This window comes from Trachurus japonicus, chromosome 1 (assembly GCF_045865225.1).
Source record: "Trachurus japonicus isolate A0001 chromosome 1, Traja_1.0".
Lineage (NCBI taxonomy): Eukaryota > Metazoa > Chordata > Actinopteri > Carangiformes > Carangidae > Trachurus > Trachurus japonicus.
Window position 1 is genome coordinate 37,534,621 of NC_140907.1, and position 27,679 is coordinate 37,562,299.

General features: G+C 43.3%; 1 protein-coding gene across 1 annotated transcript; it reads right to left on the reverse strand.

Annotated features, from left to right (window-relative positions):
- Nucleotides 1-7,106: 7,106 nt before the first annotated feature.
- LOC146992522 (NACHT, LRR and PYD domains-containing protein 3-like) lies at nucleotides 7,107-21,871 on the reverse strand. The gene is made up of 11 exons (XM_085790835.1): nucleotides 21,759-21,871; nucleotides 21,328-21,626; nucleotides 18,867-19,886; nucleotides 16,687-17,563; nucleotides 15,403-15,579; nucleotides 13,871-14,044; nucleotides 11,916-12,089; nucleotides 9,868-10,041; nucleotides 9,277-9,450; nucleotides 8,141-8,314; nucleotides 7,107-7,191 (listed from the first exon to the last, which is right to left on the reverse strand). Exons 1-11 carry the CDS (start codon nucleotides 21,836-21,838, stop codon nucleotides 7,107-7,109), a joined length of 3,408 nt encoding a protein of 1,135 aa, XP_085646961.1. The 5' UTR covers nucleotides 21,839-21,871.
- Between the last annotated feature and the right edge of the window lie 5,808 nt (nucleotides 21,872-27,679).

Genomic DNA, 27,679 nt, shown 5'->3' on the forward strand with positions numbered 1-27,679 from the left:
GTAAAAATGTAGAGTTTGACTAATAACTAGTCCCCCCCCCCCCCCCCCAGCTTGCCCCAGCTGCGGCTCCGGGGGCGGTGATCCCAGCCGCCCCTGCCGCTGCTGGAGCAGAGCTGGACCCGGCCTGGAGCTCCAGTCGGACCGTGGTCCATGTCATCCCTCCACAGACGAACATGACCCGGGCGTATTATTGTCGGTGGGCAAGGGGGGAGGGAGAGACGCGGAGCGGTTACCATCCGCGTGGGACCCGCTGTCGGAGGAGACCGCTCTGCTCAGCGGGGAGGAGGAGCAGCGTGTATTATTGTTAATGTTTTTTCTAATTAAGACATCCATTTTGGTGGTTTATTACATAATGCACCAAATTATTACATTTTTTTTCATAAAAAAGTGTAACACCCGCAATATGTAATAAGTGATGTAAAATGTAACAACTTATTACAAAATGCGGCAAAGTTTATTACATATTGCGTTCAAGATTTTTATTACAAAATGCGGCAGATTATTACAAAATGCGGCGTTATTACATAATGACGTGAAGATTTATTACATTATTACATAATGCGTCATTATTACATAATGCGGCGTTACAAGCCTGTTGATTCATATTTGCACAATGCAACACAAAGCAACCAAAACAAAGAGTGTGATGTATCTTGTATCTTAATGTTTATACTGCCATGATTTGATTTGATCTGATTTGATTTGTTCAACTTTATTAATCCCAGAGGGCAATTCTGTTCAGCAGTTCGCCAAGAACCATACAAACTCACCCATATTCATACGCACAGGCGCATGTTTATGTTTACAATGTCAGTGGAAGCAAGAAGGTGTCCACATTTGTCTCCCACTCAGCCTTCCAGATTTAAGAGTCTGAATGATCTGGAATAACAGTTGGTTATGTGATGTGAGCACTGTACATACATAAAATACAAAAATACACGATAGCTACATTATTCATTATTATTACTAATTATTATGTTCCATTCATGCAGAGCCACTGTGTCCGCAGACAGCAGAAGAAGGAAGGAAGTTTTTTGTGGTGCTGGAAAATCAATAATGTGGACTACAGACATCTGAGTGATTGTGATCGATCAGCCGCTGCTTCCCCAAACTTCAACACAGTGAGTCAGATATTCAATTCAATTCAATTCAAATCTTTATTGTCATATGCACTGAAGACAGCGTCACACAGTACAATGAAATTCTTACTCTGTGATGATACCTCCGGCAACATTAAAAGTAATAATAAAAACAACACTATGGAACTAACATTGACTTATAGAAAACGTACAAAGCCTTACGAATCGTTCAGTTTGTGGAACACACTTTTTTTCATTATTTGTTACAATTAGTTTACAACCACATCCAACTTTTACATCATATAATATTAAAGTTATGAAACTGCCAAAAGTCTGTTTAAAAGGTTACATCTATAGATCTTCTGTGTTACAACTGTGGGATTATAGGCCGGTCCAATATGTTGTCCACACAATTAAAAAATCCAAGACAATAAAACAAGAAAAAGATAGATTGTGCAGGTGAGATTAGAGATTAAAGGGGACCTATTATGCTTTTCCAGTTTTATGTTTAAAATGTTGGATAATGGTGGTTCTAGAAGAGAATCTGCAGATTTAGCTTTTGTTTGCATATTGCATACTACATACTGTATTTTGGCCATATCAGTACTACTAGCAGTAGCCATCGTCATGGTAACACAACGCCGAGGCAGTGGCACATTTGCATTTAAACGGATGGGCACTGAAACAGACCGTTTTGCACAGGGCTGTATTGAGAGGTGCTGTGATGTTTGATCTTTGGGGTATTTTGACTGAAGCATGTCACGGACATATCTTTAAGACACTCAAGAACTATTTTAATTTGTGGAACATGTCATGACACGTGAACAGTAACATGTCATCACGTCGAACTACTGGCAGTTTTGCCAGCAAATATGATATAGTATTAATAAAGTGCAAGTGCTAGTACTAAACAAACAATGTAACAAAACGACAGGGTAAGATCGTTTTTCTACATCTGCAGACTCAGAGATCATCTGAAGATGCGGATGTAAGAGAGAGGACTATGGAGAGGGAGAGGTCAGCATAGCCAGGGCAGTGGATCTGTCAGCGCTACACGACACACTACTACACCTCTCGGCATATTCGGTTGAAAGACTTGGATCATTACACGGACTATGTGCACAGTAACAACAACGGAAAATTATTATACTGAGCCTTTGTGGGAAAAACAACATGATTGACTATTAGTCAACTCAAGGCTAAATCTGATGAATCAGATTTGAATATGAAAATTCTTAGTTGGGGACACCCTTTTTAGAGAAGTTGACTAAGATGTTATGCTCATTTAGAACACGGCTCTCTTGAATACTCGATTCTGATTGGTCAATCACCAATATTCTGCTGTGTTTATTTCTCGATAGACCACCGCTGAGCGGACCGTTGCTAGGGACTCCATAGCAACGGCCGACTGGAGGAGCAATCACTCATCAATCAGTGAAGTTTACCTTATGTTTCATTTTTTACCGTCATTAACTCTTTCGCGACCATTGACGAGTTAACTCGTCACAGCCTGCCGAACGTTCACGACCATTGACTAGTAAACTCGTCAAAACCGTTTTTTTTACAGATTACGATAATAGACACTCTGAGGTACCCTGTGTGTGAATATGGTAGTCCTCTGATATGTAAAACTGTTTTAAACTACAATCAAAACATAATGTTTTTTATAAACTGTGTGATCTTGGTTTTGTTTGAGTAATCAGTCTCCTTGAACGCTGCTCTGGGGACAGCCTGCAGCGTTGTGCGGCTGTCAGCTACAGTGTTGCGACTTTCTCGCTGAATCTGGCGACTTTCCAAACCCTCTTTTGACAAAAGCGACCGACGACAAATCTGGCGAGTTTTTCCGGTGCTGTTACAAACGTTTCTGGTTTGGAGACTCGGATCTGAAAGCCCGTTATCACTGCTGTTTTCAACGTGCAGCGGAGCGGGCGCTGAGCAGCGGGGGCTGTGACCGGCCGCCCCCGCCCCAGAGCACTCACCGCCGGCCAGTCACACAGCAGTGTCACGGAGCTGCTCCGCTACAGCCAGAGACCCGCACCGCTGCACCGCTGCACTCCAGGCTGCCACCCCCCCCAGATATGCCTACAAATATATTTATTTAGCCGTAGAAATGATTTGGGAGACGCCACACTGCAGAGTACCGGTAAAATGAGCCGATTGCCACTTGACACAAAAGTTAGTTTTTCTCTGAAACTAGAGCGGGAGCTCCGTTTTTGGAGAAACCCAGCTCTCTTCTTCTACTTCGTACTCACGAACGAAATGGTGGAAAAACTCGCCGTTTTTTCGAGGAGCACGTTGTAAAGTCACTCTTCAACCAGTGAAGACCGTTTGTTTCTAGGTGATGTACAGAGTTCGGTTCGACGTGAGATAAAAGGTAAACAAATAGCCAAAAACATGTGGTCCTGAGCGGATGTGCTGAGGAATTAGTGTGGTCGCGAAAGAGTTAAACAGCTTCAGACTAATAGTGATGTTAGATAAATGGTTTGTAACTTGTTACAAGGAGAATGGAGGCTCCTTCCACATCGTGGCTCTCCTCTCTTCTGGGTGGCACTGCGACTCCGCGACACATACGCACCCCATAAACAGTAAAGTTAATCTCTTGTTTATGACAGATACGACTACACACAATACACACATCGTAACACGTGTATGGTAGTCCATCGATCCACTGATTGATTATCAAAAGCTTCATAATGCACGACCGGGAGGAGGCTCAGCAAAACAGTGGACGTGCGAGTCGTGCAGATTCGCTAAATGATGCAATTATAAATCGATTAAAGTCGTAATTTGATCAACATTTTGTTTCAAATTAATTATTTTACTCGTAAAGGCCATGTTCTAAGCGGGATAATGTATAGTTGGTTGGTTGTTAATGGAGAAATAAACCCCGACAGGATGTATGGAACCCCAACCCCGATGCGAAGCGAAGCGTGCTCAAAACCAAGGGACATGTAGTCTCATTCCAGTGGTCATATTAACCACTTGAATGAGTTTAGAAACATTATTTTAAGGTTGAGAAGCTACATAGTGTCATTTTAAGGTTGAAAAACATAACTCTTAGGCATCTGCTGTGAAGGCAAAGAATGCAACCTGCTTCACGGCATACTTCACATGTTTTGCGTGTAGAAAAGAAAGCGAGAAAGTGATCAAACACAAGCCTGAACCGAAAATAAATATCAGACCCAGGTGTTGCAGAATTTTCCAATTCTCCACCAGAATCTGACTCCTCTATTCAGAGTTAGAGGGATAATGCTTGTCAGGTCCAGAGGATACACAGGGACGATGGTGGACTGGACTCTGCGTGTGACAGTGGAGCTGTTCTCAGATCAGTTCAGACTGCAGCGCTGGGAGTCACCTCCACTTCCTCTGGTTCCTCTGTTGGCCATTGATGATCAAACGGCTATGGTCTAAATGTTGGCCTCCACCTACACACACATACAGGAGAGGTAATGAATAACAGACTCTTCAGTCAGTGATGCAGTAGCGACTTCAGTCCTGTTCAGACCAGACATGTCAGTTTTTTTAGTCAGTAGTTCAGTGACTGGACTTTGGCCTGTAGTGAGATTGCTGCTGTTTCCTGTAACATTGTGTAGATAGGGGAGGTGGAATCAGCTGGAGCTTTACCTACACACCTTCACACCTTTTCACTCTGTGTTGCTGTGTTTGATTTCAATGTGCAGTGACTGTGTAGAAATATGAACAAAGACTGAAACAACATTGAACTGAAGTGAAATGTGCAGCATCACTGCTCCAATACTTCAGTGAGGGATTTCGTCCTGTTACAAGTTAGTAAGTATCTGTAGGCCCACAGCATCTGATTGACTGTTGAGATTTCATATAGAAACTATTCTATTGATGTTTTCCACAAAAATATATCAACTGCATCTGCTGGACCTTAGTTTGGCCAACAAAACAAAAAAACATTCTCCTCCATATTTATTGCAGACTAACATTATTCAACAAGATCAACAACATGTCTAATATATTTATTTATATCTGTTTGATGATCTTAAACATTTAGGTGTGACAAATGTGCAAAAAGTAAAGAAATCAGGAAGGGGGCAAATATTTTTCATGGCACCGTATATAGTGGTAGATGCAACAGGATGTCTGGATCATACTTCCTGGTCGTAAAACCAGAACACTTTTACCTGATACTGGAACATTTAGGGCTCTGTTTGTTTAATTGAACTTAAACCGTGGTATCTTGTCTATATGTCGAAATGTCTAGTTTAGGATCTAAGTTACACAATGAAAAAACCCCCCAAACAAACAGTTAAACTACTTAGAAACAAGTTTCCTTAATCGTTTGATTGATCTGGAAGGAAACAGCTACAGATTTGACTGACCATAGAGTCTCCAGTCTACAGTCTTGACTCTCCTGGAGATGACTCAGATCCTTCAGGTCTGAGTGCTGCAGGGTGTTGTACCTCAGGTCCAGGTGTCTCAGGTGGGAGGGGTTGGACTTCAGAGCTGAGACCAGAGAAGGACAGCTAATTTTTGACAAACTGCAGCCCTCCAATCTGAATAAAGAATAAAAGATGTACAACATTCATTCACCTCCATTTACCAAAACTGTTTGATCATTGCTGCTGAACTCAGGACAATCTGTCATAAAATCTGACCAGACATGTTTGACTAAACACTCACTAACTCCAACACTTTGATTGTGGACTGAACTGGATCATTTAGGTTTAAAGGTCCAGTCCTGATCAAGGACTAAGGTCTGTCTTGGTCCTGTCACCATGCTCAAAACCAAGCTAAATGTCAATGTATTTGTGCTGGAGTGTGGGACAGTAGAGGAGAAAATGGTTCCGCGATTAAGCAAAATTGACGCGTTTTTAAAAAAAAATTAAATTAATCGCATCGCGATTAACGCATTTACTATGACAGCCCTAGTTTTAAGCTCTTTCTTAAAGGAGTCAAAGGACTAACGCCAGGGACATACCGGACGCGGAAGCCAGTTTAATTTTAACAGATTGTGTCGTTCACACCAGACACGCCGCGCACCTCGGCCATCTTGCCTATTTTGTGCACGAGCTGCGAGCGATCGCATCAATCCTGGCAGGAAGTCACACATAGAAACACAATGCAATTGACAAATACGATAGGCCAATGCAGTGTTTCCCATATGTTCATTAATTTGTGGCCGCCCGCCACAAATAAATTACGTCTGCCACAAATAGATTTTCCGGCTTTTGGCTCAACCAACGCAATATTGTTCTGTTCATTCATCTCCACATAGCGCTCTTTCTCTGTTATTGGAAACTCATACGGTCCCCCTGTCAGACGATCCAGTCTTGGATCTCGGACCCAACACGGCCGGACTCATGAACATTCTAGAGCTAACTGGCAGCCAGTGGAGGAAAGCTGGAACTGACAGTTTCATAGTTAAGTGGCTTATAATCGTCTCTGAAACCTATGAGAACGAGGACCACCCATACAGGGGAGGGCGGATGGTGTAGGGACATTCATTGGCTAGAGGAAAGTTTGTCCTGATATCATTCACTTTGTCTTCAATAAAGTTTGCGAAAACATTACAGTCAGACTTTGAAATGGCTGGGTCAGAAGGAACAGCGGGGAAAGTAATAGAACTGATGGTGTCAAATAGGAACTTAGTATGAGTTTATATGAGTTGGGCAAAAAAGGTAATTCTTGCACTTTTTATCGTGTCATTTAGTGAAACAATTATGATGTTGGTGGGAACAGGGGAGGAGGGGATGGATTTTGTGGGTTGGCAGGGCTGCGGTAGGGAAAAGACTCAGGGTGATGTGTGGCAGGTAAATGCTGAAACCTGGGGCAGGGCGTAGACGCAGCTCCCTAAAGTGAGCCGTCTGACCAGCCTGGGCTGTGGTGACTCCTGGACCGCCTAAACATTGCCTCCTTCAAAAGTTCCAGACGTGCTGCCGAAGTTGAAATGGACTCCTTCAGCCTCAAGCCCCCAGGATGTGGCACTCCAGTGATGTTGCCACCGACCAAAGTTTCCTTTCGTCCTTGGGCCACTACCTGGCCCACTACTGCTGGTGGTTAGGCGTTGAGTAGGAGGTCACCCGGAGGGATCCCACAGGGCTGTGTCCTGGAGAGCTGCGGAAAGCGAGGAGATCTGCTGCGACTGCCCATGTGCCAGGTCCATACATTGAGATAGCAAAGACTCGTTGGTTTTAAGCTGTGCGGAGAGCTGCACCGATTTTCCTCAACCAGCAAGCAATCCTTTTATTAGCTTTATAGAGCAGGTTATCGCTGGGTTTTCGTCTCACCAGGCTAAGCTAACAGATGTTTGATGCCTCATATTATGGGATGGGACCCTGTTTGTATTGTTGATGACGTTTGGTGCTGTTCTGAGCATTATTTTAGGCTATAAGTGGCTTTTTGATCGGTTGCCAGTGGATCCGTATACTGCGCTGTTTGTTATGGTGCGGTCATTGCTAAAGTTGCTACAACTAGAGAAGCTAGCGGTTAGCAGACTTCATGTCTTGAGGGGGGGTTAACTCGGTGTTACAGTGCGTTGGACCATGGGTTAAACTTACGCCGGAATATCCCTTTAAGAAGCTGGTTTCACAGAGAAGTTAGCTAGGGACTTCCAGAGAAGCGTAAACTTACTGGCAAAGGCCCCAGACATTAGGCCTGCTGAGGTGTATAGGCATCCACCGTCCGGTAAGCAGGCCAGGTTTGCTCAGCTCCACAATGCGCACAGATCGCTCATCGAGTGAAAATGAAATGGTGGGTGACAACAATCAATTTTCCTGGCATCAATTGATTTAGTTTCAGTACCATGGTGGTGGACAGCTCCTGTTAACAGCTTCTTAAAGAGGAACTAAGCAGGATTATTCCTGTGGCTATGCTACATTATGCTACATTATGCTACAGCCGGTGTCCCAGCTCTTTTCGCTGCATACCGCGACACAAACACACTCCGTAACCCGTTTATAATCGTTAAGACTAGATACACACGTTCTAACTTCATTTATGTTATATAACGTTATCCACCACTCCACAGATTCAGAGTGAAGATGAATCAGGTTCAGTTGTGGATCAAAGACAGTAACAGTCAGTGAACTGACCTCAGAGCCTCCAGTCTGCACTCTGGACTCTCCAGAAAACCACTCAGATCCTTCACTCCTGAATCTTGCAAGTAGTTGTCACTCAGGTCCAGGTCTGTTAGGTGGGAGGGGTTGGACTTCAGAGCTGAGCTCAAAGAGGAACAGCTGGTCTCTGACAAACTGCAGCTCCTCAATCTGAATAAATAATAAGGAAACTAGTTGAGGACAAAGCTCCTTGTTGACAGCGTTCAGTGTCTCATCATCTGTTCAGAGCTGAAGAAGCTTCAGAAAGAACAAGTTTAGAGAATTAAAGTCAAATAGCTTAAGCAACAGGAATGAGGTTAAAACAGTCACATAGAGAAAAAACAGCTTGTTAATATTCATGAGAAGCTGCTGCTGCTTCAACACAGACGTAGTGACTCCACCTCTTCACGTGTCAGCTCCACCTGTGGCTCCATCTATACAAACTCATGTTGTGCAGCTGCATTTATCAGAGATTTGCTGGCGATGCTCACGTTTTCAAAACTACAAACATGCTGATCTCTGTTGCCATGACAACAAACATATAGAAACAGATGTTGAATGAAGCAGCTGATGAAGCTCAGACAGAAAAACCTGCTGACTGACTTCACAGATTTAACCTTCTCCAACTTCTTCAAAGAGCTGAAACCAGCACAACTTGTTATTATGGGATGTCAGGCTGGAGGAAAAAATCTGTTCTCCCATTAAAACCCATTTTCATCCAATATGGACTCATAAAAGCTGAGGTTGATTTTAACACACACACAAGATGTGGTCAGGTGAGTGCAGGTGTAGAGCTGCTGGTGTCACCTTAACAAAGAGCCAACAGGTTTGTATTCTTTATAATGAAATAAAATACTGCCAATGCATGAATGATAAACATAATGTTTCTAATAATGCCAATCCATGGCAACACTTAGCCCTAATGACATGTTGGCTTTGAATATTTCACTACAAACAAGAGGGGGAGCCACCAGCTATTGACTATAGATCAGTTATTATCTGACACATTACATGTGTTTCTGTAGTTTAGGTGTAATGTGAAGAGAAACAGTGACTGGACTAAAACCAGAAAAACAGGCACCAACATGACGACCCTCAGTGTGGATCATTATAATGTCAGCCTCATGTCTGACCTCAGAGTCTCCAGTTTACAGTCGGGACTCTCCAGAAAACCACTCAGATCCTTCACTCCTGAACCCTGTAGGTTGTTGTAGTTCAGGTCCAGGAGTCTCAGGTGGGAGGGGTTGGACTTAAGAGCTGATCCAAGAGAAGAACAGCTGATCTCTGACAAACTGCAGCTCCCCAATCTGAAAATGTACAACATTCATCTTCATCATGTTAAAACTGATTGATCCTTGTCAATACAGAATCAATATCTGATCAGACATTTGGGAATAAACACCGACTCCAACACTTTTATTCATGACTGAACTGGATCAAAATGTAAAGGTACTGGATCTTAACATTTTGATCCAGAAGTAGTCCTGATCCAGGACCACCTCCCAATTACTCCTTCTCCACTCTGTTCTGTTGTGCACACTAGAGCAATTCACTGACATTCAAGTCAAACAGGGCATTTTCACAAAGTGTTCTGTGGTCCGTCAATCAATCAGTCAATCACAACTCCAGCAAAAATATGCAGCTGGTCTATTCATGAAGATCAATCAGGTTCAGTTGTGGGATAAAGATCTAAGATCTACAACAGTAACACTCTGTGAACTCACTCAAGAGTCTCCAGTCTACAGTCTGGATTCTCCAGAAAACCACTCAGGTCTTTCACTCCTGAATTCTGTAGGTAGTTGTCACTCAGGTCCAGGTGTCTCAGGTGGGAGGGGTTGGACTTAAGAGCTGACCCCAGAAAAGAACAGCTGATCTCCGACAACCAGCAGCGCTCCAATCTGAATAAAGAATAAAATAAGTTAGTTTACAACAAAGTTTCTTGTTGACAGTGTTCAGTGTCTCATCATCTGTTCAGAGGTGAAGAAGCTTCAGAAAAAACATGTTAAGAGATGAAAGTCAAACAGCTGAAGCAACAGAAAGCAGGTTAAAACAGTCACATACAGCTCATTTACAGCTGGAAACAATTCATTAGTATTCTGCTGCTGCTTCAATGCAGGCCTAGTGACTCCCACCTCTTAAACTCTGCCAGCTCCACCTGTGGCTCCAGATACAAATTCATGTTGTGCAGCCATGTATCCAGAAGTGAACGGGGAGTCAATGTAGTGATGCAGGGATAGGAGTGATGTGGTCTTGTTTCTTTGATCTTGTTAATAACAGGGCAGCAAAGTTTCGGACTAGTTGGAGATGGTAGATGGTAGCCTGGGAGATTAAAGGGAGTTGTAGTAGTCCAGCCTGTGATATACGTCATGTATGTATAACTCTTTCTAGATCAGAGGATGACAGGAAATGCCTAATCTTTGGAATGGTTCTGAGCTGAAAGAAGGTGGACCTGACAACTGGATTTAAATGTTCATGTTAAATGTTAAAACATAAATCACTGTCAAAACTGTCTTTGCATGGGGCCTGATGTAAACAGAGAGATGATTTAGGTTCTGGGCAGAAAGAACATTCGTATAATGTGGGGGGCTAAAGAGTAAGATTGTCAGGTGATATTGGTCTGAGTTTGGGAATTGACATTTAGGTAGATCTGTGTATCAATTGCATAACGTGGAAAGACTTGTTGTGGGTTTGGATGATTTTTTTTCAATGTGACACAGTGAATTGTCTGCTTGAGATGTAGGAATGGAACCAATCAAGGCAGAAGCAGTGGCACGCAATTGTGGAGAATTGAGTGGTTGACAGTGTCAAAGACTGCACTGTGTCTAGGAGAACCAGGATGGAGCATTTGCTAGCATCTGCAGCACAGAAGTGGCCGCATCAACTGCATCAAATGGAGTTTTGCTGGAATTACATCAAGCTCAAAGCTAGTGGGCTTCAAGCTTGAAATTATGCGTCCAAGCTGGTGTAACTACAAACATCACAGAGCCTTGGGAAGGAGGTGGAGGCACCATGCTTTTGACCATAGATCAGTTATTGCCTGACACATTACATGTGTTTCTGTAGTTGAGCTGAAATGTGAAGAGAAACAGTGACTGGACAGCAGAGAAGAAAACACACATCACCATAAAGATCACACGTGTGAGCAAGTATAATATCAGCCTCATGTCTGCATCTCAGTGTCGGCACAACGTTCACATCATGTTCATCTGAGCACAGAAATATAACAGAGTCTAACCTCAGAGTCTCCAGTCTACAGTCTGGACTCCCCAGAAAACCATTCAGATTTTTCACTCCTGAATCCTGCAGGTTGTTGTCACTCAGGTCCAGGTGTCTCACGAGGGAGGGGTTGGACTTCAGAGCTGAGACCAGAGAAGAACAACTGATCTCTGACAACCAGCAGCCCCTTAATCTGAATAAAGAATAAAATATGTCAAATTTTGTCAAATCATCTCTGTGAACAAAATGAAGACTGGCTTAACACTGCAGACCAGTCTAACATAGGTTTGTGATAGCGCCCCCTTAAGGTTGAAGTGAAATGAACATATATTATTGATGAGGACTGAGTGAAATTAGTGTAAAGTGTGTTAAGAGTGAGTGAAAGTGAAAAATCATTCTCAGTCTGTGGGAAGAACAACTGGAAAACAACAACTATTTCAAATGTCCTTCATTGATTATATTAAAATCAATACAGTAACTCCAGTTCTGAAATCAATCAGGTTCAGATGTGGGAGGCAGATCTAAGATCTACAACAGTAACACTCGGTGAACTGACCCCAGAGTCTCCAGTCTACAGTCTGGACTCTCCAGAAAACCACTCAGATCCTTCACTCCTGAGTCCTGGAGGTAGTTGGAGTTCAGGTCCAGGTTTTTCAGGTGTGAGGGATTGGACTTCAGAGCTGAGCCCAGAGAAGAACAACTGATCTCTGACAAACTGCAGCCCCTCAATCTAAATAAATAATAAAAGACGTGAGTTGAGAACAAAGTTCCTTGTTGACAGCGTTCAGTGTCTCATCATCTTTTCAGAGCTGAAGAAGCTTCAGAAAGAACAAGTTTAGAAAATGAAAGTCCAACAGCTGAAGCAACAGGAAGCAGGTTAAACAGTGACGGAGAGAGAACAGCTCATTAATATCCATGAGAAGTTGGTGCTGCTTCAACACAGACGCAGTGACTCTACCCCTCAAACTCTTGAAAACTTGTGCAGCAACATTTATCAGAGATTCAGCTACTGATGGTGCTCAAGATTTCAAACACAACAAACATGCGAGGGTGAACTATGTTGCCATGACAACAGACGTATAGAAACACATGTTGAATGAAGGTGCTGATGAACCTCAGACAGAAAAACCTGCTGACTGCCGTAACAGTTTTAACCTACAAAAGGTTAGTAGGTTTAGGCTGGGTGGGAAAAAAATCTATTCTCCCATTAAAGGTTGGGTAGGAGATCCTAGAAAAACGGTTCTAGCAGGCCAAATTTTGAAAATACAAAAGTCCAAGCCCCTTTCCTCAGACTTCTCTCCAAAGTACTGGTTTGGCAGGTGTAGAGCTGTTAGTGTCACCTTTCTTGAAATCATGAAATGCAAGGTATAGAGGCTGATGCACACCTAAATAAAATCTTTAAAGACCCCCTCCCGTGAAAATCGTGTTTTTCGTGCTTTTCACATGTTCCTGTGGCATTTTTCTCATGTTTAGAGCACATATCAGCAGAAAAGGAAGTGCAAAATTGCATTTCTGAGTTTTTCTGCCTTCAAATTGCTGTGAACCAATGGCAGACGCAAACTGGCAGTTTCAGGGAGACTGGAACTGACGTGTCACAGCTCCAGGGGAGGGCACTAGTGCTACAAGCTCCCGCCCCGCTCTGCATCTGGCTCAGAGGTGAAAGCCTTGACAGCTCGGTGTAGTAGTCAAGGTATAACAGGTATAGCTCCCCTGGTAGAGCAGCTTGCACTGTGAGCAAGGACTATGTTCCAGTCTGGGATCAAATCCCAGTGTGGAGTTTTACGCTAAACGCGCTGAATCTGTAATTGTACAATGTCCAGCTGTCAGCAAGCCGGGCGTGGGGTGCGAGGAGGTGGGTGGGCGGGTGCAGAGCAGCGCAGTCTCCGCCCACCCTCCAGAGGTGCATTGCTAATGTGCATTGCTAATGAGCTAGTTTTAAAATGACCAAAAAGGGTCGCGGGAGGGGGACTTTAAAAGACAGGTGCGTTGGAGCATGGGATTGGAGTCAACAAAGAAAAAAGGGTCTCCCACACACTGTCCAATCACTTGCACAAAACTTTATTATAAAAGAGACAATGTTTCGGTCCTCATTGTCTTTTTTGACCTTTTTCAAGAGGAGATTTTGTGAAAGTCTCTTCTTGAAAAAGGTCCTGAGGACCGAAACGTTGTCTCTTTTATAATTAAGTTTTTGCAAGTGATTGGACAGTGTGCGGGAGACCCTTCTTTTTCTTTGTTGAAATCATGAAATAAAATAAATAAACAATTAACATTAATGCAGCAGGTCAAATGGAGAATTTATAGCATAAGTTCTCTGAAAATAGAAATTTATTCACCCTGTGAATCCAAACAGAATCCATTCAGTAAATCCATGGCAACACCTAGCACTAATGACGTGTTGGCTTTGAATATGAAGTGTGGATCACTATAATATCAGCCTCATGTCTTCATCTCAGTGTCGACACAACATTCACATCACATGCATCTGAGCACAGAAATGAAACAGATTCTGACCTCAGAGTCTCCAGTCTACAGTCTGGACTCTCCAGAAAACCACTCAGATCCTTCAGATCTGAATCCTGCAGGTTGTTGTCACTCAGGTCCAGGTGTCTCAGGTGGGAGGGGTTGGACTTCAGAGCTGAGCTCAAAGACGAACAGCTGATCTCTGACAAACTGCAGTCCTCCAATCTGAATAAAAGAGATTTCTCTTTTTTTTTTTCCACCGAGATGAGAGCTGTGACACCGGGTCAGAGGCACAAGTTACAAGTCATTTATCTAACATCACAATTAGTCTGAAGCTGGAAAAGGAAACATGAGGTAAATATCCTGCATAGTCCTCCTCTGATTAGAGCACTCCTGGCAACAGTGTGTTATAAGCAATGGTCTGGCAACCGACTGCAGGAATTATTTTTCTGTTGTTGTTGTTGCCTATCTTGATCAATAGATGGTGGTATTCTGGTAATTGTCCATATTCAACCTTTAAAGTATTAATAATTGATTTAATATTTAGTTATTTTGTAAGTGACCATGGTATAAGCGGGATAATGCTGATGCTGAATGATTATCAGGAATAAATTGACGACGCAGAGGCTTCTGCGAGGTAATATAATGGACACCTCGTCGGGCATTATCCCTTTCATATAACACAAAGGATAAACTTGAGATTGTAAAAGGGAGCAGTGAGTGATGGTTTGATTAAACTGTTGGAGCTAAACTGCAACAGAGACAGAACGGTGTGTGGAAACTGGGAAACACAGATTGAGGCTACGCAGGTGGTTGTTTCATGTGTTGGTTTGTTTGTGGTGTTGGGTCGTGCAGTGTCATTATGTGTGTGCCCTGTGCATGTCTAGTCTACTATATGGTTGATTCTAAAAATGTAATCCTGCCAAGTAATCCCTGTTTTTATAAAAAAAAAAACCACCATGCTGAAAACAGTGCTGAAGAATCATTGATGTAGATTTTAATGATCACAGCAAGATCAGGTCAGGTGTATTTGGAGGGCTAAGGCCATATTGAGAGACCCTCCGCACCCTCTAAATACAATGTTTCGGCTATTGCCATCAGGAAGGAGGTTGGCCTTTTCTATGAAGGCAAAGTCTAATAGATATCTGAGATAATTTGTTCCATCAGCTGTTAAATATTTAAATCAGCTGTATACGTATTGTGTTAAATTATTGATGACAGCTGTGTGTTAATTGGATTTTTGTATTATTGCCTATCTACTATTTCTCATGTGTTTTAACCTATGTAGGGTTTTTGATTGTTTTGTTTTGTTTTTGACAGGACAGTTGAGAGAGACAGGAAATAGGTAGGCAGAGAGGGGGGGGGGGGTGACTTGCAGCAAAGGGCCGCCGATCAATCAATTAAAGATTTCAAGCAATTCTCTCTCTCACAAACACTATGACTGGTCTCTCCTTCTTGTAGTAATAATAACACTAAGTTCTTTCTATTCTCCAACTCTTTGTTTAAATCCTCAACCAATGAACAAGTGAAACTTCAAACATTTGAGCTAAATACAGATAAAAAACTACAACAGACAAACTGACCTCAGAGTCTCCAGTCTACAGTTTGGACTCTCCAGTCCAGCACACAGAACCTTCACTCCTGAATCCTTCAGGTTCCTGTTGTAGCTCAGGTCCAGTTCTTTCAGGTGGGAGGGGTTGGACTTCAGAGCTGAGATCACAATTTCAGAGTGAGTCTCAGAGAGTCCACAGGAACGTAGTCTGTGATTAGAGAAAACATAAAATCTTTTTGAATAAAGATCTGATCAAGTAGGGGGCAGGATTTGTTTTTTGTTGTTCTTTTTTGAAAGATTGTGTTTATTAGATTCTTCCATATTAAGCCTGTCAGTCTGCTGTCTGTGGCTGCACGTAGTCTGCAGCTGCAGTAGCTAAAGCAACAGCTTAAGGGAAGGGATCATGTGAAAGTTGGAAAAGAGAGAGGAAATGAGTGTAAGTGGAGCTGATGGCAACCAGTGATGGTGAACGAGTGGAACGTTTCATGAAATAGTCCGGCCCGGTAGACAAAGAAGTGTCGCACTGGAGGTACTGTATATTTATTTGTTTGGGAGGCAGAGGGCTGAGTGTCCAGGAGAGCAGCAGGTCAGTGTCGAGGAGATAGAGGAAACTCTAGCAGCATCATGTCTGCTGCTGTGAGGAGCAGTGTGGAGTCAGAGCGACCTGATGAAACTGACGGTCAGAAAGTGGAGAAAAAACACAGACTGTGGAAACACTGAACTACTCGTCTCATTAATTCTGTGGTAACATGGTCATATGTTGGCTCATCTATGGTGTGAATAGCATGCACTAAGGCTCCTGTAGTTGCAGGATTACAGTGTGTGTGTGTGTGTGTGTGTGTGTGTCTGTGTGTGTCAGACCTGCACGCACACACACATGTGAAACAATAACCTGAGGATCACCTGAGTTGAGGTGAGCTGTCAGTCAGAGCAATAAAATGTTCAGAGTAAAAAGTTAAATATTCATCAAGAACCATAGAAAGAGATATTTTACTATTATAACAGACGTAGATGCACAGCTGCTTCATCCCTCTCACTGCGGGTAGTAACTAGAGAAGCATGGCCATCCTTAGCTACTAACTAAAATTAAATAAACATAATGGTGTTTCTGGAGAGTTAACCATACCCAACTAATTTCCCAACTAGTGAGACAATGATGTGTTTTTAAAAATAGTGGGTTTGATTTTTGTGTCAGACGCTCATGATTCTTTCAGGGAAGATGCTCAATCAAGTGGCCAGTAGTGTGGTGATGTCACGTGATTATCATGTGTTTATCTGAACTTAACTAAACTAAAAATATCATGTCTGGACTCACCCAGCCTTCCTGCAGTTCCTCACAGCTGGGATCAGTCTCCATCGTCCCTGATCTGATGTGTTGTACTTCATCAGGTCCAACTCATCCAGAACCTGCTCTGACATCTGCAGCATGTAGGCCAGAGCTGAACACTGGATCTCAGAGAGTTCCTTCTCTGATCTGTTCTCTGACTTAAGGAACTGTTGGATCTCCTGATGAACTGACTGGTCCTTCATCTCCGTCAGACAATGGAAGATGTTGATGCTTCTGTCAGGAGAGATTCTATCACTGTTCATCTTCTTCAGGTTGTTGATGGCTCTCTGGATGGGTTCTGGACTGTTGTCTGTCTGACCCAGCAGACCTCCTAACAGCCTCTGGTTGGACTCCAGAGAGAGGCCATGAAGGAAGCGAACAAACAGGTCCAGGTGACCATTTTCACTTGTGAGGGATTTCTGCATGGCTCTCTTCAGAAAGTCATCCAGGGTTAAATCAACATCTTGTTCTTCCAAGAAGTTCTCCAGGATCTGTGTGTTCCTGTTGCTGTAACAGTGGAACATGTAGACTGCAGCCAGAAACTCTTGAACACTCAGATGAACAAAGCAGTAGACTGTTTTCTGGAAGATCACACTCTCTCTTTTGAAGATCTCAGTACAGAGTCCTGAGTTCACCAAGGCCTCTGTGACATCCAGACCACACTGCTCCAGGTCTTCTTGGTAGAACATGATGTTTCCTTCCTCCAGTTGTTCAAACGCCAGCCTCCCCAGCTTCAGAAGAACTTCCCTGTTGGCCTCCATTAGCTCCTGTGGATTTGTCTCATGCCCTTCACCAGAGGTTGATCGTTGTTGGATTTTTTGTTTGGAGCTGGAAAAAGCTGATGGCTGATTAATCGGCTGATCGCCTACAAAGACAAAATGACACTGTTGGAGATACGTGTTTTGGCAGCTGATGGTCACAAACTTAAAACTTAATCACTACATTAACCTTTTCCAGTAGTTATTTCTTAAGACACTATCTTAAATGTAAGAAAAATAAAAAAAAGACAAATCAGTGTTAATATAGTTTATATCTGGTTGTCTTTCTTGCTGTGTTTGCTGTCCAACCTATCTATTGCATTTACATAAAGCTGTAGTCTTTCTATCATTATAGTAAGTAGCTAATTATGTTTATGCTTCTCTGTAATATGACAGAATGTATTAGTTAATACTTGCTGTGAGAGGGATGAAGCAGCAGATCTCTAGGTGCTGTTACCTATTTGTCTTTTTATTTTTCATAGTTTAGGCTAAATTACAGACACTACACAGTATCTTTTTAATTCTGAGTGCATTTCTACATGTTTTTCTACAAACTCAAAAATATCTTTTTGTTGCACTTATTTAGAGTTACATAGAGTGACACTGTGCTGGGGAAGGTGTGAAGAGATTGACAGAGATCTTCTCCTCAAAAACAAACTGACCTGATTGAAATGGTAAGAACACAATAACAATGATTCGCATTTTTAAAAAATTGTGTTTCGCTGACAGACTTAGGACATCTAGAGGGAAAGTGGAATCTGATAATCATTTTTTAATAAAGAAGCTTAAAGGGACAACGAGGAATTTCTCCAGCGGCAGAACGAAAAATTCTGCAACAATAAAAAAGTCTCATATTAATGTGGATGAATTTACGATTTGTTATTATTAGTGGTGGCAGAAATGCTGGGTGAGCTGACTAGCATTTCCTTACTTTCGGTTTCGTGGACACTGCCCGGCGGGTCATGAGAAAAACGCTGCCGAATCGCCGTTTATGGTCGGGACTACGACAGTATCTGAACCTCTTTGAACCTCTGACTTTAATTCTTGATGAATGAAAACATTCTTGGCAAGACGTCCGTCTTGCGCCAGTCCAAGAATTTCACCGTGCGCGCGGAGGCTCATGGTAAATGTAGTAGGAAACACTTCGCTTTCCAAAACTCCTCGTTGTCCCTTTAATGTCAGGCCATTTGGACTATAACACAACCAATAACCTTAAAATGCTGAGTTTCTTTTTTGAAGTGGTCTCAGTAACAAAGGTGTTACCCTTACTTACTTCTTACTTCTGTGCACATCTGCTGCAATAACATGATGCAGCTGACTGTGACTGGAGGAGGCTACACAGCCACCGGCCACTATCAGGATTTTGGCAATTACAACTGTTTTTTTTTCCATTCCACATCTTTCACTCACCATACTTGTTCTTCTTCCTCTTTGTCTGGACCAACAGGAAATGTGAGAACAGGTCAGTCATGGTCTTGGGCAGCTCTCCTCTCTGGTCTGTGGTCAACATGTGCTCCAGAACTGTAGCACTGATCCAGCAGAAGACTGGGACTTGACACATGATGTGGAGGGTCCTGGACGTCTTGATGTGTGAGATGATTCTTTTGGACAGATCTTCATCCCTGGACCTCCTCCTGAAGTACTGCTCCTTCTGGGCGTCAGTAAAGCCTCGGACCTCTGTCACCCTGTCAACACATGTAGGAGGGATCTGATTGGCTGCTGCAGGTCTGGAGGTGATCCAGACCAGAGCCGAGGGAAGCAGATTCCCCTGGATGAGGTTTGTCAGCAGCACGTTGACTGATGACGTCTGTGTGACATCAGACACAACCTCCCTGTTGTTGAAGTCCAGTGACAGTCGGCTTTCATCCAGGCCGTCAAAGATGAAGAGAAGTTTACAGACAGCCAGCTGCTCTGCTGTGACCTTCTGTAATGTTGGATGGAAAACATAGAGCAGCCTGAGAAGACTCAGCCGCTGATCTCTGATCAGGTTCAGCTCCCTGAACGAAAGCAGAACCAGCAGACTGACATCTTGGTTCTCCAAGCCCTCGGCCCAGTCCAGAGTGAACTTCTGCACCAAGAAGGTTTTTCCAACACCAGCGACACCATTGGTCATAACTACTCTGATGGGTTTCTGTTGGACAGGTGAGACTGTAGAGACATCCTCTCTCTTTTGGACAGGTGAGTCTTTAAAGATGTCTTGGCACTTGATTGGAGTGTCATGGAGGGTCTTCTTCTTGGACGTTGTCTCCAGCTGTCTCACCTCATGTTGGGTATTAACCTCTTCACTCTGTCCCTCTGTGATGTAGAGCTCAGTGTAGATCCTGTTGAGGAGGGTTCCACTTCCTGTTCCCTCAGTTCCTTCAGTCACTCGTTCACATCTGCTCCTCAGACTGATCTTATGTTGATCTAAAACCTCCTGCAGACCACGATCTGCTGAGAGAGAAGAGACAGAGTCAGACTGAAGACAGAGAGTCTGATGATGTGATCTAATTATTTTCATCAGCTACAGAAGAACTACAGACAAAAAAGAAAAGGTTTAGTTAGTTACTTTTGTTTATTGTCCCTTTACTTTTGGGAAATTTATTTTCACCGGTTTGTACACCGATACAGAAGGTCCTTACATACAATGGCAACATTGGACATTCAAATTTACAATACATTCACAAACACATGGCATACAGTTTGATGGAGCTGGCTATTGTGTGACTATTGTATTCAGCGCTGAGATGACTGAGGGTATGAGCCTGTTTTTAAACCGTGCTCTGTTAGGTCGTAGTGTTCTGTATGTCCAGAGAGGAGTAATGTGAAGTACTGATGTAGTGGGTGTGTGTGGTCTTGCATTGCATGTGATGGCTTTGGTATTTAACTGAGTGAGATTGGGAGTGTGGAGACCTATGACCTTTGAGGCAAAATTGGTTGTTTTTGTGAGGATACTCCAGTTCTTGATTGTCATTATATGGTAAAAGCATGTGGAACAGTACATGAAAACTGGTTGGCAAATACTTTTTTAGAGACATTTGATGAGACATGTAATCCTTTTTGTTTTTGAATAACTGATAGTCTTTGTTTACTTTTCTCTTAATGTCCTCTTTGTGCTGACTAGGGGTGATCTCGAGTAGTCTACTATTGGACGATTCGATTCAGAGATTGACACTTTGGGCACAATTTGGACATTTTCACTTAGCGGTGTACTCACTTTTGTTGCCAGCAGTTCAGACATTAATGGCTGTGTGTTGAGTTATTTTGAGGGGACAGAAAATTTACACTGTTATACAAGCTGTACACTGACTACTTTACATTGTATCAAAGTGTCATATCTTCAGTATTGTCCCATGAAAAGATATAATAAAATATTTACAAAAATGTGAGCGGTGTACTCACTTCTGTGAGATACTATATATTTGGGGATGTTTGCCTTTAATCGATAGTGTAGTAGTAGAGAGAGACAGGAAATGGGGAGGCAGAGAGAGGGGGAACGACATGCAGCAAAGGGCCGTCTGAGTCAGGATTCGATACAGGGCTAGCTACGGCGAGGACTGTAGCCTCTGCACATGGGGCGCCTGCTCTACCAACTGAGCTAAATGACGCCCCAAAAGGCACCATTTTTGGACAAAGTTTGTATGTTTTCCATTCATTAAGCAACGGTTGGCACCAGTATTGGATAAAATCTAAACAATACCCATCCCTAAGAATGGGCTACAACAATGGCACAGCTATCTGCTTTTGAGAGGGTGACATACTCCCTACTGGACAAACTGGATCATATGTTTACTTGGAGCCCTATTACTGACTGGCTGTCGATCAGCTAAGCCAGAGTACAGCGGATGTGGTGTACACAGTTGTAGCGGAGCAGTTGTGATGGAACAGTGACTCTGTAGAAAACAACAGGTCCTGGTTTCAGAAATGACCACATCAGCAGACAGATATTCAGTCTCACTTTGTACACAGCTGCTCTGATTGACTGTCTGCAGCTCACCTCTGGTTCTGGGTCTTTGTCCACACTGGGGACAGGAGGGGTCTCCTGAAGAACCAGACTGGTCCGAGTATGAGGTGAAGCACTGTCTGCAGAACCAGTGTCCACAGCTGGTGGAGACTGGATCCTTCAGGACATCCTGACAGAGACCACAACAGGACAGCTGCTCGTCCACAGAGACACCACTCCTCTTCCTCCTGTCAAGACATTTCTGTATCAACGACATGTCACAGCCTCACATCTGGTTCCTGGTTTCTCTCTGTTTCCTTCACATGAGTCTAATGACTGAATCATCTTCAACTCAGTTTACAGCAGAAACAGTCTCTTACTGTGACTCTGAAGGTCCAGGTCCAGGTCCAGGTTCAAGACTGAAGTTTGGAACGTCATCTTTGGACCAGTCACTCTTCATAGACAGACAGATGGATCCTGGAGACTCTGCTTTCTCTCTATTTAATATGTTTAAAAAGTCATAAATGTCCCAACTGAATCAAATTATTATTTTAATGGTTCTTTCATATAATCTTAGTTTGACAATCCAGTTATGTTAGTTTTCTTTCTGTGGTTAGGAAAATAATGTTTATTGTATATAAGTGTGGTGGGAAATTGCTGTGATTGGTATTCCCCTTATAATAAGTGGTAACATAGTCTTTGAAGTAGTTGTAGTAAAATCTTGTAGCAATCCTGTTAACTCCATTAGTGGAGACATTTGTGTACTGACAACAATAAATCTGGGGGCAGAGGAAGGACACTAGGATGACCCACGTACAACCTTGTTTACTAACTGATCTAGGTTGTAAATTCCTATAGGTACTGTCATGTTCGTGTTCCAAGGATGAGGCCGTGTTGATAGCAAGTAACTTAGTTTAATGTCTCATGTTCTCAACAACATACATGTGGCTCCATGCAGTCTTGCTCTACCGTGTTATATGGTATGGTAAGCTGACTACTAACCAGTACTGCCGCCTAGCGGTCAAACATGTAATAACATCCAATCATAACATCCCCCCTTTTCTAAGGTAAAATGCATTAACATGAATCATCACATTAGCTGTGTCAGTTATTTTAACCATTTCTCATTCAGCATAACTCTGCAACACATAAGCAGTATAAACAGTTTATCAGATTGCATAACTCATATCTAAGCCACTACTCGACCATTTAGAACACATTCACAACATCAATCAATATACATTTTGTTCAACATCTTTAACATGCATATTGAATTTTCTTTGTTTATAAGTTCAGTCTATCAGGCTTTCTGATTTCTCTTGTGGACCTTCGTAACTCAGGTTCGCTTGGAGTAGGTGTGTGAGAGTCAGTGTTCAGTCCATAGCAGGTGTGGGAGTTACCTGAGATTCACCACAGGTTACACTGAGCTCACCAACAGTCCCTTGAGGAGTCTTTAACAGACTGCGACGATTGCGTCTGAGGATTTGTCCATCATCAGTTTTCACCGTGTACGATCGTGGAGCAACTTCTTGCAGGACAGTTGCTTTTGTACTCCATCCATCAGCATCCTCAATCCTGACTGTGTCGTTGGTAGTCAGTGGAGGGAGATGCTTGGTTGTTCTGTCATAGAATGACTTTTGCATCATTTTCTGTTGTCGTAGCTTATGTTCAATCTTTGAGTGATTCTTTTGCTTTAATTTGTCATTTTGATGACTCGGCAAAGTTGTTCGTAGCTTCCTCTTCATCAGCAGTTCAGCTGGTGATAGGCCGCACTGAAGAGGTGATGCTCTGTAGCTCAATAAAGCCAGATAGGGATCCGAGTCACTGTCAGCTGCTTTCTTTAGGAGTTGCTTGAGAATGTGAACTCCTTTTTCAGCTTGCCCGTTTGACTGTGCATAGTGTGGGCTTGACGTCACATGCTTGAAATCATATTGCACTGCAAACTTCTGCCATTCTTTGCTGCTGAAGCAGGGGCCATTGTCGCTCACCACGATGTGTGGGATGCCATGCCTGGCGAAGATAGATTTAGCATGTGTTATGACACAAGTTGATGTTGAGCTTGTTAGTAGCGCCATCTCAGGGAAGTTTGAGTAGTAATCCATTACCACTAAATAGTCTTTACCTCTGAGATGAAACAAGTCCATTCCTACTTTGTGCCATGGTGCTGTTGGCACCTCAGCTACCACCATAGGCTCTTTGCTCTGCTTGTTCCTGTGTTTCTGGCATGTTTCACATTTACTTATAAGTGTTTCAATGTCTTTGTTCAGTCCCGGCCAGAAAACCGTGTCTCTCGCCCTCCTTTTGCACTTTTCGATGCCGAGATGGCCTTCATGTATCCTGTGCAACATGTCCATTCTCAAAGCCCGTGGAATAACAATCCTGCCCTTCTTCAACAGCAGACCATCCACAGTACTAAGCTCACCTCTGACATGGTAAAATTGTGGACACGAACCAGCTGGCCATCCCTCATCCATGTTCTTCATGACATGCTGTAGCTCAGCATCCGTTGCTGTAGCCTCCGCTATTTGTCTTGACTTTGTGTCCGACACAGGCAGTGTAGCCGACACCATGTTCACGTGACACTGTATGTCTTCGTCTGTTGCACTCACACTGTCGCCTGTAGTTGCTCTGGATAGGGCATCAGCAACGACTAGGTGTTTACCTGGAGTATATCAGTTGATACACTCTTTCCACAAGCCCCAGTTCTTCACAGGCTCTGTCACCAAGAAGTGATTCACGTCCCTCATTCACAACAAAGAAGGATAGGTGGTGCACTTTTCCTTTAGCTGTGACACTCAACCTGCATGTGCCCAAACATTTGATTGGCCGCCCATTGTAGTCTTTCAGTCCAGATTCTTTTCTTTTTATTTGTGGCTTATTTTTCATTGCCTTCACATCACACATGCTTATGAGATTTGCTTTGGCACCAGTGTCCAATCTCATGGTGACTACAGTCCCATTTATCATTAGAGGAGCTATCCACTTATCTTCTGTAGTGACATCATTTACATTGTCTGGCTTATTTATTTGTTCACTTTCACAATTTACCATTCCAACAAAGAACGTGTCACTGAGATCAGGCTCGTCTATTAAGTTTACAGTTTTTTCTTTTTTCCACTCTTTCCGTTTGGAGAAGCATTGTTTAGCAAAATGATTCTTGCCTTGGCAAGTGGAGCATTGCTTACCAAACGCTGGACACTGTCTAGGCTTGTGCTGTGAGCCGCAGCGCTTGCAGTTTATCATCACGTCCTCCTGCTGTGCAGGCCGGGTCTGTGTGCGCCGTCTCCGCTGATACGACACTGCTCCAACCGCTGCCGCGCTGTCGCGCTGTCGCGCTGTCGCTCTGCGCCGAGGCGACTGCAGACATCTCGCTGAACGTCCTCACGTGCCTTTGGGACAGCTCACTGGCCTGGCAGATCTTAATGGCTCCTGCCAGCGTCAGCTCCATCTCCCGTAGTAGCCTCTCTCTGACCTTTTTATCCTCCACGCCGTAGACGATCTGGTCCCGGACCATGGAGTCACTCAGCGTTCCGAAGTTGCAGGACTGCGCCTTTAGCCGCAAGTCCGTCAGGAAGCTATCGAAGGGCTCATGTTGCCGCTGTGTACGAGACCGAAACACGTACCTCTCGTACGTCTCGTTCTTCTTCGGAGAACAGTGAGTATCAAACTTGCTAAGCACTACATCCAACTTTTCATTATCTTCAGGACTGTCAAACACGAACGTGTTAAATACTTCTATGGCCTGTGGCCCTGCTATTGTTAGCAGCAGCGCTACCTTTCTTGCTTCCGGCTTTGCCTCGAGTCCCGTAGCAGCAACATACAGGTGAAACCGCTGTTTGAAAGTGCGCCAGTTCTCGTCGACGTTCCCCGTTAGTTTCAAACTTTCCGGTGGTTTTAAATCCATGTCGCCCATTCGAGTTTACTCCTGGTACCATGTCATGTTCGTGTTCCAAGGATGAGGCCGTGTTGATAGCAAGTAACTTAGTTTAATGTCTCATGTTCTCAACAACATACATGTGGCTCCATGCAGTCTTGCTCTACCGTGTTATATGGTATGGTAAGCTGACTACTAACCAGTACTGCCGCCTAGCGGTCAAACATGTAATAACATCCAATCATAACAGGTACAACTGGGGTAGCCATTCGTTGAGTAACACATCTGTTGACTTGGTTTATTGTCTGGGAAGGCTAGAAGTGCTTGTAGTAATGATGTAACCAGAGTCATAAAGTGGGTTATAAGAAGGGACTGCAATCTCTGTTCTTGGGGCACTACTCTGAACTGCTATCTGCTATAAACTAAACTCTGCTACAGAGACAGTTTGGAGGTTCACAGGTTTGTAGCAGGTCACTTACTGTAACTCTGAGGGTCCAGGTCCAGGACTGAAGTAAAGAGGCCATTCTTTGGACCCGTCACTATTCATAGGTGGACACATGGATCCTAGAGACTCTGCTCCGTCCTCGTCTTCGTTCACATAAACGCTCACCCTCAGGACTTAAGTCAGTCTGAGAGGGAAACAAGTAACAGTGACAGTGAGATAACACACAAACCAGCTTACGCTTGAAAAACTCACATTTATAAAGTGTTAATACTCCATCTTTGATACAATATGGAGATCTTTCATGATATTGTTAGTGGGGAGAAAAGCATAGAGGCGTGCTCGCCTTGAATGTAAACCATCAATGACTGAGTATTTTTATTTATTCATGTATGTCTTTTTTAAGTGCTTTTCTGCTCTGGATAACAAAGACCATCAGTGACACTTCAGGATGATTTATGCTTTGGACTGTGCCAAATAATGCATTCTATTGCCGTGTCATATTTAGCATATTTAAGATGAACCTTACTGTGATTGTTCTGTTTTACATCTGTGTTATTTGTTATAGTATTGTGATGTTTTTCTGAGAATGAACAAACATACTTGTTGAACAAAAAAGAAGAAAAATGGACAAGTCGTCTTTGTCTGCAGTGCTGCATTCGACACCATCGACCACAGCATCCTGCTGCAGAGACTAGATCATGAAATTGGGATTAAAGGACCCGCCCTGAAATGGTTTAAGTCATACTTATCTGACAGGTTTCAATTTGTTAATGTTAATAACGACCACTCAGAGTATAGCAGAGTTACGTATGGTGTACCGCAGGGTTCAGTCTTAGGGCCAATCCTCTTCATTCTTTACATGCTCCCATTAGGTGGCATCATCCGGAAGCATTCAATCAATTTTCACTGTTATGCGGATGATACGCAACTCTACTTGTCCATGGAGCCAGATGACAGAAGCCGCCTCATCAATCTGCAAGACTGTCTGAAAGACATTAAATCCTGGATGTCCTCTAATTTCTTGCTACTGAATTCAGGTAAAACTGAGGTCATTGTGTTTGGACCTAAACATCTCAGGGACACTTTCTCTAATCAGATCGCTACACTAGATGGCATCACTCTGACCCCGAGTACAACTGCGAGGAACCTTGGAGTCATTTTTGACCAGGACCTTTCCTTCAGCTCCCACATAAAACACGTGACTAGGACCGCCTTCTTCCATCTGCGTAGTATCATTAAGATTAAGAATATCCTCTCCCAGAGTGATGCTGAGAAACTGGTGCATGCATTTATCACTTCTAGGCTAGACTACTGCAACTCTCTCCTGTCAGGATGTCCGAAAAACTCTATAAAGAGTCTCCAGCTGGTCCAGAATGCCGCAGCAAGAGTTTTGACAGGAGTTAGGAAGAGAGAGCACATCTCTCCCACTTTAGCTTCTCTCCACTGGCTTCCTGTAGGATTTAGAATAGACTTCAAAATCCTTCTTCTGACTTATAAGGCTCTTAAAGGGATAGTTCACCCTAGAATGATATTTCGCTCATTATCTACTCACCCTCATGTTGACTAAGGGCTGGAAGAATTCTCAGAGTCCACCGTCCCTTCTCTGAGTTACAGGGGGTCTTGGCGTAGCAGTGCATGTCCATATAACGGTTGCAAAGGGACACCAGAGCTCTTCGTAAAAAAACACACACAAAAAAACATCCAAATACCTCCATGATGCTCGTATGTAATGTCCGTCTTGTACTGAAGCCCCAAATTGCGTAATTGTCCCAAAAAAAATTAAATAAGTCCACATTCCAAGCATGTTTGTAGCGGAAGCTTCTCGAAGCTCCTCTTCCTGGTCCGTCCAAATCTCGCGTGATTTGCGCCGGCGTCAGTGCGGTTACTGCGAATCACGCAAGATTTGGACGGACCAGGAAGAGGAGCTTCGAGAAGCTTCCGCTACAAACAAGCTTAAAATATAGACTTATTTAATTTTTTTC

Coding starts and splice junctions, on each gene's coding strand:
- LOC146992522 (XM_085790835.1), bottom strand. CDS start 21,838: ATGAAGAGTGACTGGTCCAAAGATGACGTTCCAAACTTCAGTCTTGAA. Junction 19,887..21,327: donor GACCTGTTGTTTTCTACAGA/GTCACTGTTCCA, acceptor CTCTCTCAGCAG/ATCGTGGTCTGCAGGAGGTT. Junction 15,580..16,686: donor AGGAACTGCAGGAAGGCTGG/GTGAGTCCAGAC, acceptor CTCTAATCACAG/ACTACGTTCCTGTGGACTCT.